The sequence below is a fragment of the Cherax quadricarinatus genome, chromosome 89 (assembly GCF_038502225.1).
Source record: "Cherax quadricarinatus isolate ZL_2023a chromosome 89, ASM3850222v1, whole genome shotgun sequence".
NCBI classification, from domain to species: Eukaryota; Metazoa; Arthropoda; class Malacostraca; order Decapoda; family Parastacidae; genus Cherax; species Cherax quadricarinatus.
The window spans coordinates 1,077,262-1,094,554 of NC_091380.1; the positions used below are offsets into that span (position 1 = coordinate 1,077,262).

Genomic DNA, 17,293 nt, shown 5'->3' on the forward strand with positions numbered 1-17,293 from the left:
TTGATGTCCGCCTGGAGCCTTGCAGTGTCTGCAATGGAAGACACTGTCATGCAGATTCGCGTGTCATCTGCAAAGAAGACACGGTGCTGTGGCTGACATCCTTGTCTATGTCGGATATGAGGATGAGGAACAAGATGGGAGCGAGTACTGTGCCTTGTGGAACAGAGCTTTTCACCGTAGCTGCCTCGGACTTTACTCTGTTGACGACTACTCTCTGTGTTCTGTTAGTGAGGAAATTATAGATCCATCGACCGACTTTTCCTGTTATTCCTTTAGCACGCATTTTGTGCGCTATTACGCCATGGTCACACTTGTCGAAGGCTTTTGCAAAGTCTGTATATATTACATCTGCATTCTTTTTGTCTTCTAGTGCATTTAGGACCTTGTCGTAGTGATCCAATAGTTGAGACAGACAGGAGCGACCTGTTCTAAACCCATGTTGCCCTGGGTTGTGTAACTGATGGGTTTCTAGATGGGTGGTGATCTTGCTTTTTAGGACCCTTTCAAAGATTTTTATGATATGGGATGTTAGTGCTATTGGTCTGTAGTTCTTTGCTGTTGCTTTACTGCCCCCTTTGTGGAGTGGGGCTATGTCTGTTGTTTTTAGTAACTGTGGGACGACCCCCGTGTCCATGCTCCCTCTCCATAGGATGGAAAAGGCTCGTGATAGGGGCTTCTTGCCGTTCTTGATGAACACGGAGTTCCATGAGTTTTGCCCTGGGGCAGAGTGCATGGGCATGTCATTTATCGCCTGTTCGAAGTAATTTGGCGTCAGGATAACATCGGATAGGCTTGTGTTAACCAAATTTTGTGGCTCTCATAAAAAAATTCATTTTGATCTTCGACTCTCAGTCTGGTTAGCGGCTTCCTAAAAACTGAGTCATATTAGGACTTGAGTAGCTCACTCATTTCCTTGCTGTCATCTGTGTAGGACCCATCTTATATACAAAGACATTCATATACATTTAACACCTCAAGCATTACAGTATAATATCGGTGACAAATATAAAATATCCAGACCCCACCACAGATTACAAAACACATAAAATAACTGATGCAATCCCACCTCACTCTCGCTTACACTACATCCCAAAAGCAACATATGTATTATGGGATTTAAATACAATTTTTATTTTTAAGTATAAACATCCTATACTGTAAACATAAAACTATACATATTCATAACTATAAAACAATACAACTAAAAACATCTACCAATCAAAAACAACCCCACATTCAATCCCTCTCCACTATTGCAATGTCACTATACTCTCATGCTACTGATTATAGCAGTATTCTTGCATCACCCACCCTAACCCCCACCTAATACACAATATATTAACATATACCCCTGATATGCCTAAATCTACAAGATTAGGCACTATTACTCAAATACTTCTACCATCGCCAGGTTCGATTCTCGGCGAGGGTAGAAACACTGGACATGTTTCCTTACACCGATTGTCTATGTTCACCCATCAGTAAAATAGGTACCTGGGTGTTAGTGGACTGGTCTGGGTCGCATCCTGGGACAAAACTGACCTAATTTGCGGGACATGCTCTGCATAACAAGCGACTTTCTATATATGTAGTAGTAAGTCATTTATGTCAGCTATGGTCTGTATACCCTGTACATGTACTTGTAGAAATAAATTATTATTTAGATGTAAGAGTTGAAATTTCCTAACAAAAAAAAAAAAATGCTAGAAAATCCTGTATCTTGAATTCTGTGCTTCCCAATAAAAATAATAATAGTGATTTTCATATGGCACATTTTATATGGTACTTGGATATTTGCTGAGTAAGAAAAACAATTGTTAAATTAATGCATAAATAACTCTCACATAGAAGACCAGGAGCTTACGACGACGTTTCGGTCCGACTTGGACCATTTACACTCAGACTACCCTTAGTGGGACTTTGTAAATGGTCCAAGTTGGACCGAAACGTCGTCGTAAGCTCCACTCTTCTATGTGCAGGTTATTTGTGTATTTAACAATTATTTTTCTTATCTCAGCAAATATCCAAGTACCATATAAAATGTACGTGGACTATAAGATGCTTTTATTGTCAAATTAATTATTCAGTCTTCTACTGAATTGTTTTTTTTTTCATTTCAGCGAAATTAATTTGCACGGTTCAGGAAAATATCCTTTTAGCCTTAAAGTTTTTCCCTAAAAGAAGGGAAATTTTGCTTCATCTGGCATCAGTGTAACTGCAGATCCTCCCCGCCAGTCAGAAACTGAGGCTCACACACTTGCTTCCTCCTTACTATACTAACTATAGGCCGAATTTCACTTTACTTTTACCATATACTCGAATAACTCTTCATCTCTCGGCTCCTACTATCACAAAATAATATAAAAATGTAATGTTAACTATTAAAATGTTATTTTAATATTATTGTTAAGTCTATTCGCGATCGGAAATTATGATGATTTTAAGGAATTTTGTTATTTACTTTCAGCCGACACTTGATGCGTAAAACGAGACAATGAAAGAACAGCCGTATCCAAATCTTACTTTTATGCAATATTACTCAAGTGTTAATTGATGTTCTACACATTTCACCAGATATGCTACGCATCTTAATGTCCAAATTAATATGGACTGCAAATTCAGGATCTCAATACATAATAAATTGGGGTCAAATACCAGTGACCTCAGAATTTTTTGACTAGCTTCAGCATTAAACTTTTCCACTGTGGGTTTGGTGCTCTGTTTAATATAACTAAACACCTTAAGTTGAAAGGTTAACTTAATACTGGTAAAGAACTCTTAATCCAAGGAATTAGACCTGCATCATTATTATTTAAAATAATCCTTCCAGTGGGTGCCTTGATGCTGAAGGGCTTTTGATCCAAGGTATTAGGGATGCCTTCACCTTGGATCAAACTTAAAAGACTCGGGTATACGGTGAAAAATCCCCCGCGAAGAGAGAACACAATTAGTGTCAGGTGCCCAAGACTGTTCAACTGCCTCTCAGCATACATAAGATTATTTTACATGGGTGTGTTGATAAGTGTTTATAGCTTAAACATACATAAAAGGTCTCAAGTAAATTAATTGGCCAAACTGATGGTAGTAAGATCTTTATTGCACAGTAACAAAAATATGTTTTTCAAGATGTACACAATTTATATTTACATTATCCTGCCTCAAAAAAAAAAAAATCTTGAGCCCTCATTTAGGTTTAATATAAACAGTAGTCATGCCAGCAAATACACATGCAACATACCAATTCACCTTCAAAATGTCTAAAATGAGGTCTTTAAAAAACTATTTACAGTAATTTTTCTAAAACTGAGAAACAAAAAAGTATACTGTATTAGGTTTGTAAAATATTTTATAGTTGTTTTTACTATTTTATAAGTAAGTTGAGTTGCTAATACTGTACTGAATTAGTGTTAGCACACTGGCATCTATATACTATACATACTATGCTTTACTTTTTGGGTTAACAAAAAGTCTTGTCCAAAATGGTGTGCATGCACAGATCTTCACTAATGTCATCAACTTGTTCTGTTGATTTATATATGCAATGTTTTTGTGAAAACAGAATTTAAATCATGTTTAGTAACTGGTGCTCACTGAGTAGATTTCATGATATATAATTTTATTCTTTGTATACAGTATAACCCAAGCATTATGGCATATTTCTTTTCGAGGAATTAGGTCCTTCCCCAGGATGCAACCCTTGGCAGTTGACCAACTCCTAGGTACACTATTTAGTGCTTGGTTAATAGGGTCAGCAGATGTAAGGAGACTTGCTCATGTGTCCTACCTCTTGACGATTGCATGCACTTTACCTTAGACCTGTATGTCCTGCACACTACAGCATTAAACACATTCATTAAAGATTACACAAGAATAACCATAAACAATGGCATCAAATTTCAATGTGGCATTTGTTATACAATCACAACATATATAAATTATAGTAACGTACTGCACATCAGTACCATAGCACTGATGTGCAGTTCTGCATTATTATTACGTTCTCCTTCAAGTAAAAGGGCAGTGGAGCACTATTTTACACCTTGAAGATAAAATTTTAGCTACACCTTTTCTTACAGCACTTGTGTGTATGATAATCAAAGAAAGAATACTTTGGCTGGAACAAATCTAAACTAACTTAGAAAATGAAAACAGAAACCAGAGGTTTCAGTTCATTACAGACCATTATTTATTAACAAATGTAATAATTTAAATACTAACATGAACTATGTTGAAAAAATCTTCATGTCCTTTGTGCAGGTATTTGATGTCTGGCCTCGGTGGACCATGCAAAGCTATTAGTCCTTCAGCATTTCAAAATGGATTAAACCAAGACGTTCCATATCATCATGTTCAATGTTCTTGGCCCAAGCACGGCACTTAATGCTGATGAGAACATGAGCTGAAAAGCATTTAAGTTAGTTGTATTATGGTACCCACAATTTAACAAGAGCTGTCTCCCACCGAGGTAGGATGACCCAAAAGAATATGAAGTTGCATTCACCATCAAATCAGGAAATGGGTGGGGATTGAACCCATGGCAGGGGAGTCCAAAAACTCCCAGACCAATGTGCGAACCACTGGACCACTGTAGTCCAAGTTAGGCTTAAGCTTGCTCAAAATGCTCTGCATAACCATGGGCTTTTTGCATGCACAACCAAATGTCACCCATCTTTATACATTGTATCATGTGGAAATAAATGTTTGTCTAATAGGATTCATCCAAGTGTCTTGCCAGAAGTGTGCAGACATAACACAATGCCTGCACTTTAAAAGAGGGGTTTGGGATATTGGCGGTTTGAAGGAATATGTTGTGTATCTTTATACGTATATGCTTCTAAACTGTTGTATTCTGAGCACCTCTGCAAAAACAGTGATTATGTGTGGGTGTGGTGAAAGTGTTGAATGATGAAAAAAAATTGATGGAAGATAAAAAGTACAGCACAGTACATAACAAGAATAAAAATTCTCAATACACTGCACTTATTTAGTACATATGTTTAGCACTTAGTTTTGATTGTAACAATAATAATACACATGTCAGCTGACATACAGCAGGCATGTGTGAGCGCTTTATATAGGAGTCAATGGAGAAGAATGGTTTTTGGGACCTGACGAACTGTTGGAGTGTGAGCAGGGAAATATTTTGTGAAGGGATTCAGGGACACTCGTTAGCCGGACTCGAGTCCTGGAAGTGGCAAGTACAATGCCTGCACTTTAAAAGAGGGGTTTGGGATATTTGCTGTTTGGGGTGACATCTGAGAGTACAATATGTACTATTGTAAATTCTGTAGTATGCAGTTTTTTTTGGTCAGTTAAGAACTCCAAATTATTGTAGCAATAGAGAGCTAAAGCTATTCAGAACGACAAGTTAGAAAATACTTAGAAACTATTTACAAAATGCAGTGTCCACTGATTAGCAGTGGCTTTCTTTTGTACCTAACAATATTATATTATGTGAACTACATGTACATTATCTGTATACTGCATAAAAGACATAAAATATTTGAATTTAAATGTGAACATAAAGATACAAAGGAAAACCATAGACTTTAGGCATCCCCTCACTGGCTAACAGGTGAGAAGTCAGGATAACCACATACAAAATTATGAGAAGTTGAAGATTGAGACACTTATGCAACATGTGGGAATTTTTATTCAGGAAACGTTTTGCCACAGTGGCTTCGTCAGTCCAATACAAAGCAGAAGGTGTAAGGAGAGGAGTAGTTTGAGGTAATCAGTCCCTCAGCCTGGTGTCGATGTGTTCAGTCCATCAATCTTGAAGAATGTACATTCTTCAAGATTGATGGACTGAATAAAGATTCCCATATGTTGCATAAGTGTCTCAATCTTCAGCTCGTCGGTTTTTCAAACCATTCATCACAATTATCAAAAGTTACAAAAGAATTGATAAGGGAGATATTCTGGCACCATCAACAGGGAGAACATAAAGCCATAACTTAGCTAAGAAAGATGTACTGAAAGATTATATGAAAAAAAATCAGTGATAGAACAGTGGAATGATTTATAAGAGGTACTAAACTTAAACTAAAAAGTATGCTCCTAAAGTAATAAGTAGGTACAGTGGAACCTCTAATATCGAACTTTCTTCAGTCCAGAAGGCTGTTCAAGTGCCTTTACCGAATGAATTTATTCCCATCAGGAATAATGTAAATTAGATTAGTCCATTTCAGACCCTCAAAAATACACTTATAAAAGCACTTACAAAAATACACTTACATAATTGGTTGTGTTGGGAGCAGTTCGATTTTTGAGGTTCCACTGTATGTACTGTAGGTACAGTTTTTTTAACACTGTCTCCCACAGAGGTAGGATAACCCAAACAAGGAAATACTAGTCACAAATTAATTACTGATATGGAAGGTATTGACCCGGGCTCAATTCCCAGGCTAAGTGAGATATATGAGTGAGTCTCTCTACACCTGCTGCCCATCTTTAGCAAGTGGTACATATAGTAAACCCCTAAGCATTACTTGACTGTTGTGGGTCACATCCTTGGGGGAAGAGGACTGAATGACTTCAGTGGAAATATGCCCTACTGCTTGGTTTTCTGGGGTTATCCTGGGTTAATAGCCTTAAAGGATTAATAATCTGAAAAAAATTATCTTCGTGAAAATGCCCCGACCTCCTCCATACATTGACCAGCATGCTACCATACTTACAAGCAGGAGAAAGGAACTGGACGGCAACAACTGGAGGTAGATAGCCTGGAGTGTTCATGTAAGGAAAGTAGTAGGCAGGGAACCCTTGCCATGGGGAGTAACGGAGAGGCCCAATATATTCCTGGTCTGCTGGCTCCTCTCCTTCGCATGAGACCCAGATCATCTGTTGCCAGTGTAAACAGAACATTATTACATGTATACATCACTCAAATGTCTAGTTAACTAAACTTCTATCACTGGGAAATTGTAAAATATTAAAATGCAACAAAATTTCTAAGCATCAGCAGTGTCAAAGCAAAGATTTTGTGCACCCTTTATCTCAAAGTTAGCAAGCCAAATTACCTATTGTTAATTTTTTTACACCTCAGCAATTTCCAGTACCCTGACACAGGCATCATCACAATGATGATTTATCACACTGCAACATCACCAGACTTTCAAGAAAATCGAACTAACATGTTTCTCGAAATACTTTCATAGATATTTTGTCCAACAAGACGTCCATCAACAAGCTTTGATACAACACATTTGCTTTGATCTAACACATCTGCTTTGATCTAACACATTCACTTTGATATAACACAAACTGTTTATACTGTCAAGTCACTTCTCTATTCTTTCACACCTACCTAATCTTCCAGAATTACAGACCCTCTTAACCTATTTGATATTGCTCCACTGTCTATATGACAAAACTTCAGAAAGAATTCCTTTGATTTCTTTATTAATTTTAGTAAGTTATATTTTAATAGCTAGTTCACAGCTGAAGAGGATGACTGAATATGAATAAAGATACACATGCTCATCGACTTACGATGGTGTTACATCCCAATGAACCCATCATAAGTTGAAAAAGTTTGACGACTACTGAATGTGCATTGCTATCGCTTCATCGTAAAGTCAAAATATCATAAGTTGAACCATCACAAAAAGGAAACATAAAAGCAGGTACCCTGGGTATTTTGCCCTCATTTTCTTTCATGCTCTTCTTAATGTGGTCCTTCAATGACTGTGGCATCTTCTCAGGCAACTCTTCCAAAGTCTCATAAACTTCTGGTTCCCATCTGATCATCTGGAAAACATTACAAGTGAATGTGAATCCCATCAGGCAGTCAGTCATATATAATTTTTAATATCTAGGTTTGTAGACATGATCAAAAATTTTACTACAGTATTTACAAATTATTATACTTTACATGAGCATTGATGCTTATTACTAAATTATCCATAATCTTTTGTGTCTAACATTATTTTATGACATTTAAAAAAAAAAAATTATTGCTGTATAGCCCTTGTGGCTTAGCGCTTCTTTTTGATTATAATAATAATTAAAAATTTATTATTATTAATATAGCACATCAAGTGAAGTAAACTACACAGATACTATAACAGCAGATGGATAGTGTACAAAGAACATAAAGGCACAATACCATGACTGGAACAATACACAAATAACCCACACATAGTTCAAATCAAATCAAGTTTATTCTCTATAAAGATTACAATGCGGGGTTTACGTATTTTAGGATGTTGTGTGGTTTACATGTTATAAAATACTAATTACAGAGGGGGCCACTATCACATCTATGTGCAGGTTATTTGTGGACGGACAGTGTATCACTGGACATAGTCCTCTACCACTTTCCATTTAGAGGAAGTCTTAATATTTGGCATATGTTAGAACCATCTCCAGGTATCAAGTCTCCTAACACCTACTGTTCCTGTTCACCTAGCAGTAAATAATACATAAGAGTTAGCAGGACCCAGTAGCTTCTAAGAAAATACTACTGTCAGCCACACTGCTTGGCTTTCCTGGGGTAATCTTCCTCTTAAGGACACTTTAAAATTATATAACTAAAGAAATCCAAATTTTAGAATGGGTATACCCCTCAAGGAAGGTTCCTTGATGTTGGTGAGGGGCTCTTGATTTAGGGAATTGGATCTGTGCTCCAGTTCCCCGAATTAAGCCTGAATGCCTTCCACATCCCCCCCCCCCATGCGCTGTATAATCCTCCGGGTTTAGCGCTTCCCCCTTGATTATAATAATAATAGAATGGGTATAATGTAAATTATACACATGATGCTTTGCAATGTTGAAGATTGCCCTGCAAGTGCATGTATGCACATGGGTAGTCAAGAGTCATTAATAAATATAACTTCGTAAACTCTACATTTCTCTTCTTAATCTTAGATGCAAATAATATAAAAATATTACTTTACTTTCCCTTCAGCTTTAATTGAGTACCTTTCATAATTCTATTTGAAAATAAAAATAGATTCATAATGTCAGTCCAGATTTAATTTCTAGTTTGTGAGTAAATTGTTCATATTTGATAAACACAAAAGTAAGACGAAATTTTCCAGCCACAACCATTACTTAGCCAGTAAGTTACCCTGTTGAGCTTAAGAAGGATGCAGGGGGACTGGCGGTTGAAACCCCATTTCTCTGCTTTCTGACAATTTCCTGTGAGCCAAGTGTCTTTGAAGCTGCATACTTCTCCCTCCTTGGGGTTATGATCATCGGAACAGTCTGTTATGTGCTGGCCAGACGTAGCTTTAGCCTTGCCTTCATAAGCTGTGGTGAGAAGACCAAAATAATAATTACAGAACTTCCTAATGATTAAACCATTTTTTTTTATCTACTGCACCTGTTATTACAATTATATAGTATATGAATTATTATTATAATCAAAGGGGAAGCGCTAAACCCATAGGATTATACAGCGCCTGTGGGGGGGGGGGATGTGGAAGGTAGTCCGGCTTAATTCAGGAAACTGGAACACAGATCCAGTTCCCTAGATCAAGAGCCCCTCACCAACATTAAGGAACTATACATATGAAGCAACTTACGTTCGATGAATTTGTCAAGCATGTCAACCCAGTACTTGATAGTTTCATCATCACCATTCTTGTACCAAATTAATGTAGACTCAATTTGTTCAGGTGGTGGCATGGGTCTGAAACCCATGGCTGAAAAAAAAAAATTATTTATTACTATGTCAGAAGACATCACAACATTGAAAGTTATAAATTGAGACAAAATGCACTGAAATAGGTGACCACTGAGTTACAGGTCATCATAAGTTTGTTCCTATGTTAGTTTAATATTTTAATTATGCAGGCTATACCCATGGGGCCCCTCAGGGAAGGTTCCTTGATGTTGGTGAGGGGCTCTTGATTTAGGGAATTGGATCTGTGCTCCAGTTCCCCGAATTAAGCCTGAATGCCTTCCACCCCCCCAAAGTGCTGTATAATCCTACGGGTTTAGCGCTTCCCCTTGATTACAATAATATACCCATGGTGCGGGCAGTAATCAAAATATTTGAGGCACATAATGGGCCCAGGGACTGTATCTCAACATTACAGAGGCAAAATAGGTCCAGGGACTGGGCCCCAAAGGTTAAGTAAGTTTATTTAGGTACAGGTACACGTAAGTACAATCGTCATACAGTTACATTGTAAATTACATACGTAAGTTTATTCAGGTATACACAAATAGTTACACAGATTATCATACATAGCAGCATATGTATATTATTATTATTATAATAAAAAAGAAGCGCTAAGCCACAAGGGCTATACAGCGCTGAGCATATGTATAGAGAACCTAGGATAACCCAAGAAAGTCAGTGACTTATTTCCATAGTTACATTGTAAATTACCCACCAGGATAACCCAAAAAAGGCAAAGTGACTTATTTCCATTCTAGTCCTTGTAGTTGTTGACCAGGATTAAGGTCTCGGGGAAGACAGCAAAGATAACTCTTCACTGGGGCCCATAAAGGACCCCAATGGAAATAAGTCACTCTGACTTTTTTGGGTTATCCTAGGTTCTCGACACATATGCTGCTATGTATGATAATTCTATGTAACTGTATTTGTGTATACCTGAATAAACTTACTTATGGCAAGTTTAGTACCCAGGTGCCTCGCACCTCAGCACCATCAGTGCCAGACATTTCACTTTCTGGCTCAGGAAACAGATTACCAAAAAAGTTTAGGAAATTACGGAGAATGCATAAAAATCAGCGGGGCCAGGAGCTGTGAATCGACCCCTGCAACCACAACTAGGTGAGTACCCCAGACCAATTGTCCGCTGAGATATGTATGATTATTATTATCGAGGGGGAAGCGCTAAACTCGTAGGATTATATAGCGCCTGTGATAAGATAAGATAAGATTTCGTTCGGATTTTTAACCCCGGAGGGTTAGCCACCCAGGATAACCCAAGAAAGTCAGTGCGTCATCGAGGACTGTCTAACTTATTTCCATTGGGGTCCTTAATCTTGTCCCCCAGGTTGCGACTCACACCAGTCGACTAACACCCAGGTACCTATTTGCTGCTAGGTGAACAGGACAACAGGTGTAAGGAAACGTGTCGAATGTTTCCACCCGCCGGGAATCGAACCCGGGCCCTCCGTGTGTGAAGCGGGAGCTTTAGCCACCAGGCCACCGGGGGGTATGTAGAAGGTATTCAGGCTTAATTCAGATCCGATTCCCTAGATCTAGAGCCCCTCACCATCGTCAAAGAACCTTCCTTGAGGGGCTATATCCCCTCATGGAAGGTTCCTTGATGTTGGTGAGGGGCTCTTGATTTAGGGAATTGGATCTGTGCTCCAGTTCCCCGAATTAAGCCTGAATGCCTTCCACATCCTCCCCCCTGGGCGCTGTATAATCCTACGGGTTTAGCGCTTCCCCCTTGATTATAATAATAATAATGAGGGGCTATATATGAACACAAATGTCCAGGGCAAGAGTGAGCGATCTTGTCACTGATGGTCAAGTATAATAGAAAGAAGTCTTTGACTTTTTGGGTTATCCTGGTGGGTAATTTACACATGTTACTATGTATGATAATTGTACTTATGTGTACCTGTACCTAAATAAACTTAGTAGAGATTCAGAGCGAGATGTAGGAGACAGAATGAGACGGAGAGCCCTAGACCGAAATGCCTAGCCATGCTAGGTGTTCTAGTGGTACACTCTGTAATGCCTAGCCATGCTAGGTGTTCTAGTGGTACACTGTAATGCCTAGCCATGCTAGGTGTTCTAGTGGTACACTCTGTAATGCCTAGCCATGCTAGGTGTTCTAGTGGTACACTGTAATGCCTAGCCATGCTAGGTGTTCTAGTGGTACACTCTGTAATGCCTAGCCATGCTAGGTGTTCTAGTGGTACACTCTGTAATCATTATTTAACTACATGTAAACCACACAATAACCAAATTCTGTAAACTCAGCATTGTAATCCTTATAGAGAATAAACTTTGAATTTGAATTTGATATGTAGGTTGAGACAGAACAAGATATATGTAGTCCATTAATGCTGCTGGCACTGAAATCAGCCTCTCAATTCTCAGCCTTTAATTTAAATACCTCATGACACACCTACCTCATCTACTTAATACTGTACACTAGTTTACCTGGAGAGAGTTCCGGGAGTCAACGCCCCCGCGGCCCGGTCTGTGACCAGGCCTCCTGGTGGATCAGAGCCTGATCAACCAGGCTGTTACTGCTGGCTGCACGCAATCCAACGTACGAGCACAAAGATGTTACATATAAACATACAGTATAATGGCAGGTATTCTTACCAACTTTCTGAAGGATGGATCCTCCATCACCTGGAGTGTACCTGGGCAGGTGATGGATATCCAGAGTCTGGTAGAAGGCAGAGAAGTTCAATGCGAAGAAGGCAGTCAGACACAAGTAGAAGATCACGTAGAAAAGGAGGATCTTAACTGAAAAAAAAGTTAAAATTTGACTCTCAAAATTATAATAACACAATTGCAAATAAACCATGGAACGGGTGGGGCTTATACCCATGGCAAGTGAGTCAAAACTCACTTGGTATGGGTTCAACCCTCGTGGGTTGAACACATAACCAAGTGCTCAACACATGAGGGTCATGAGAGCTGCTTCATGGGTTCAAGTCTCACTCGTTCAGATTTAATTATACTCACGGGGAAGCGCTAAACCTGTAGGATTATACAGCGTATGTGGGGGGGATGGAAGGTATTCAGGCTCAATTTAGGGAACCGGAGCACAGATCCAATTTACTAGATCAAGAGCCCCTCACCAGCGTCAAGGAACCTCTCTTAAGGGGGTTCCGATTTAATTTTGTTAAATTTTTGTTACTATAGAAGACCAACCTCTCAAGGGAGGTTCCTTGAGGCTGGTGAGGGGCTCTTGATCGAGGGAATTGGATCTGTGCTCCAGTTCCCTGAATTAAGCCTGAATACCTTCCACATCCCCCGCACAGCCACTGTATAACCCTACGAGTTTAGTGCTTCTCTCTTGATTATAATATAGAAGACCATTCAAGGGAGGTTGTCTTGATGGTGGTGAAGGTCTTTGGATCCAAGAAGTTGGAGCACCAATCCCCTTCATTAATTTCCATTCCCGAGCAGGGAGTTACTTCCCATTCCCCAGGTAATGTATTCTGAGAAGTAATTTGCTATGAATCATGAGTGAACACTAGCTCCAACTCCTTGGATCAACATTATCATATATATATATATATGCAAGACAAGTCACGGGGGGGAGGGGGGGAAATCTTTAGCTCAAGTACTTTCACACTTTTCAGTGCGTCATCAGGAGAAAAGGCAACAACAGAAGTAGGGGAAGTTTTCAGAGACTCGTAGTGTGGAAGCACCAGCCAGTCATTATATTATATATATATATATATATATATATATATATATATATATATATATATATATATAATATATATATATATATATATGTCGTGCCGAATATGTAAAACTGGTCAATTAGCAAGAACTCGTTTAAAATTAAGTCCTTTCTAAAATTTTCTCTTATAGGTTTAAAGATATATTTTTTTCATTAATGTTAATGTAAAAATTTTTAATTTTGCACCAAAAGAATCTTAGAAAACTTACCTAACCTTATTATAACAAAAGCAATTTATTTTAGCCTAATCCAACTAAATATATTTTAAATACGTCTACCATAATTTAGTACTAAAACACAATCAAATATATTTTTTTCGTTAAGTTCAGAATGATTTTGGCGAAATTATTGCATACACAAATTTTCACTTGTCCTATATGGCAAGATGAGCGTTGCTATTTAAGCCAAGATCGCAAGTTCTGCCTATTCGGCACAACATATATATATATATATATATATATATATATATATATATATATATATATAAGTCGTGCCGAATATGTAAAACTGGTCAATTAGTAAGAACTCATTTAAAATTAAGTCCTTTCTGAAATTTTCTCTTATACGTTTAAAGATATATTTTTGTCATTAATGTTGATGTAAAAAATTATAATTCTGCACCAAAAGAATCTTAGAAAACTTACCTAACCTTATTATAACAAAAGCAATTTATTTTAGCCTAACCCAACTAAATATATTTTAGATTTGTTTACAGTAATTTAATACTAAACAAAGTGAAATATTTTTTTTTCGTTAGGTTCAGAATGATTTTGGCGAAATAATTGCATACACAAATTTTCACTTGTCCTATATGGCAAGATGAGCGTTGCTATTTAAGCCAAGATCACAAGTTCTGCCTATTCGGCACGACATATATATAATATATATATATATATATATATATATATATATATATATATATATATATATATATATATATATATATATATATATATATATTAATTATTGTGACCACGAACCAGTGGTATTGATCAATTACAACACCACTAGCCAAGGACTCGAACCCATGCTGCTTTGGCCTGCCTCATGGTGGGCGAAAACACATGACGCCTTAATCCACTGGACCATACGATCCTTAAGAATATATAAGTGCTAAGCGTGTAGGGGCCATACAGTGCTTGTTTAAATGGGAGGTGAGGCTCGATCCATGGAATGGGAGGACAGGTTCAATTACTTGCGTTAAGAGCCCTCCAACACCATTAAGGAACCTTCAGAATTCTTAGATCAAAACACCGGCATTAAGGCTCCCTCTAAAACAATAAAGGAGGGAAAGCTAAAATTCCTTGGATCAAAAGCCCCAGAGCATCAATGTCTCTGTAGTTGTGGGGGTCATTGCATAGATTGGTCCCCAACAATAGCCCTCCTAGTTAACGTCTTGATCAACCAAACTGTTGGTGCTAGCTGTATGTCAGTTCAATGTATGCACCACAGTCCAGTTGATCAGAAAATGACTTAAGGAACTTACCACCTCTCTCTTGAAGATAACCAGAGATCCGTTGGTAATCCCCCCGTCTGTATGATGGGACGCTATTAACAATAAGTTTATTTTAGCATGAATCTTTTTGATAATAATAATAATAATAATAATAATAATAATAATAATAATTTTAGCATATGTGTTTGTACATTATTATAATAAAAAAAGAAGCGCTAACCACAAGGGACATGTTTGTACAAAGTGTAAAAATTTGGTGAATATGCGAAAAGCCCCTTTATATGCAAAGCATTTCGGGCAAGCTTAAGACTAACTTAAGATCAATAAGGCAATAAGTGCTGTAATTGTACATATTGTTATTAGGTAAGTTACTTGGGCACCTTACACTGTGTAAACTAAGTGTGGGCACCTTACACTGTGTTAACTAAGTGTGGGCACCTTACACTGTTAACTAAGTGTGGGCACCTTACACTGTGTTAACTAAGTGTGGGCACCTTACACTGTGTTAACTAAGTGTAATCAGCATCATCTGGCGAGCCTTTTCCTTTCGTAAGGAGTCATTTGTGTGTGTAAATTTGGCGCCAGTCCTACAAGGATAATTATATTGTATAGTACAATAGAAAACCATTTTATAGTTGGGTTTATCTCATATGGAAACGCTAAACCCATAAGGGTCATACCTGGAGTTTACCTGGAGAGAGTTCCGGGGGTCAACGCCCCCGCAGCCCGGTCTGTGACCAGGCTTCTTGGTGGATCAGAGCCTGATCAACCAGGCTGTTACTGCTGGCTGCACGCAAACCAACGTACGAGCCACAACCCGGCTGGGGAGAATGACCAGTCAAGTTCACTCCAGGGGAAAGGAAGGATGAGTCTAGTTCCTTGAATTAAGAGCCTCTCACCCCCGAGGATACGGTTTCAGCAAATATAGACGAAAGGGAAGATATCTTCACCATTTATGCCGAGAGATGCTTGATTCTTAGTCAGGCAGGCACCGTGTGGAGTGGCACCTCCCATACAAGATCCATACCTACCAGGTATAAACCCTGCAACCACAGTGTCAAGGTGAGGCAGTATAGGGGTCACAGCCCCCAGTGTCAAGGTGAGGCAGTGTAGGGGTCACAGCCCCCAGTGTCAAGGTGAGGCAGTGTAGGGGTCACAGCCCCCAGTGTCAAGCTGAGGCAGTGTAGGGGTCACAGCCCCTAGTATCGAGGTGAGGCAGTGTAGGGGTCACACCCCCACTACAGTATCAAGGTGAGGCAGAAAAGGGGTCACAACCCTCACAGTAACAAGGCGAGACAGTAGGGTAGTCAACTCCCCCCCCCCCCACCACAGCGTTTATTTTCCAAGGTACATATATTATCATAACCAACCTGTGAACCCATAAGGGTACATATTTAATTATATACAGGTTCATTATATGCACAGGTACCTAAAGTCGGTACCTGACCAGCCGGGCTGTGGCTCGTACGTTGGATTGCGTGCAGCCAGCAGTAACAGCCTGGTTGATCAGGCTGTGATCCACCAGGAGGCCTGGTCACAGACCGGGCCGTGGGGGGCGTTGACCCCCGGAACTCTTTCCAAGTAAACTCCAGGTACTCCAGGCACAAACGACCACAATCATGCTATACACTCGAAAAGTCAGCATATTTTATGCGATGTACAAATTGATAAAATTAAGTTATACAGAAATAAAACATTTAGTTATTTTAAGCAATAACTCACACCATGATGCCCCAGTGCGACCGAAGAATGCTTTCTTTTTGGGGTTCCATACAAACGTCTTAAAGCCTCTATCTCGTTCAGCGATGCGTTTATAAAGATCATTGATATCCTCCATGGTGGTAAGGAAGTGACCGACTGCTCTGAGCTGCTACTTGAAGCAGACTGTTACCCGTCTTCTCTCTTCCAAGTCTGTGTCTCACCTCTAAGCTCACACGCTAGCTCACCAAAGCTATCAGCAGAATTTCATTTTACACTGAAATGAATACTACAATAACCATTATTTATAAAGATTTGATTTAGCTAAATGGTACTCTAAATGTATGATATTATTGTAATTATATTTTATATGTATTTATATTCAAAGATCGGATAAGTTGAATACTTATAGGCTACCAGTATTGCTTCCACAAACTCGTTTTAGAAGAGCCAGTGGTAAGTTGGCTACCCACTTCTTTCATTACGAAATATTTCACAATTATTTAATATTCAACATGTTTCACTAGACGTTTAATGCATCTTAACACCGAAAGAAAGGTAGATTACAAATCACTGATGTTTTTTCTCCATTTAATCTTTAAAACTATGAGTATTATTATAATCATGGGGGAGCACTAAACCCGTAGGGATTATACAGTGCCTATGGGGAGAGGGGGGAATGGAAGGTATTCAGACTCAATTCTGGGAACTGGAGCACAGATCTAATTCCCTAGATCAAGAGCCCCTCACCAGCAACAAGTAACCTTCCCTG

General features: G+C 38.7%; 1 protein-coding gene across 1 annotated transcript; it reads right to left on the minus strand.

The window, feature by feature from the left end:
- Positions 1 to 3,076: 3,076 nt before the first annotated feature.
- Positions 3,077 to 16,727, minus strand: LOC138855316 (sodium/potassium-transporting ATPase subunit beta-like). The gene is made up of 7 exons (XM_070104049.1): positions 16,546 to 16,727; positions 12,269 to 12,415; positions 9,531 to 9,650; positions 9,074 to 9,255; positions 7,633 to 7,752; positions 6,681 to 6,843; positions 3,077 to 4,399 (listed from the first exon to the last, which is right to left on the minus strand). Exons 1-7 carry the CDS (start codon positions 16,658 to 16,660, stop codon positions 4,296 to 4,298), a joined length of 951 nt encoding a protein of 316 aa, XP_069960150.1. The 5' UTR covers positions 16,661 to 16,727; the 3' UTR covers positions 3,077 to 4,295.
- Positions 16,728 to 17,293: the final 566 nt, after the last annotated feature.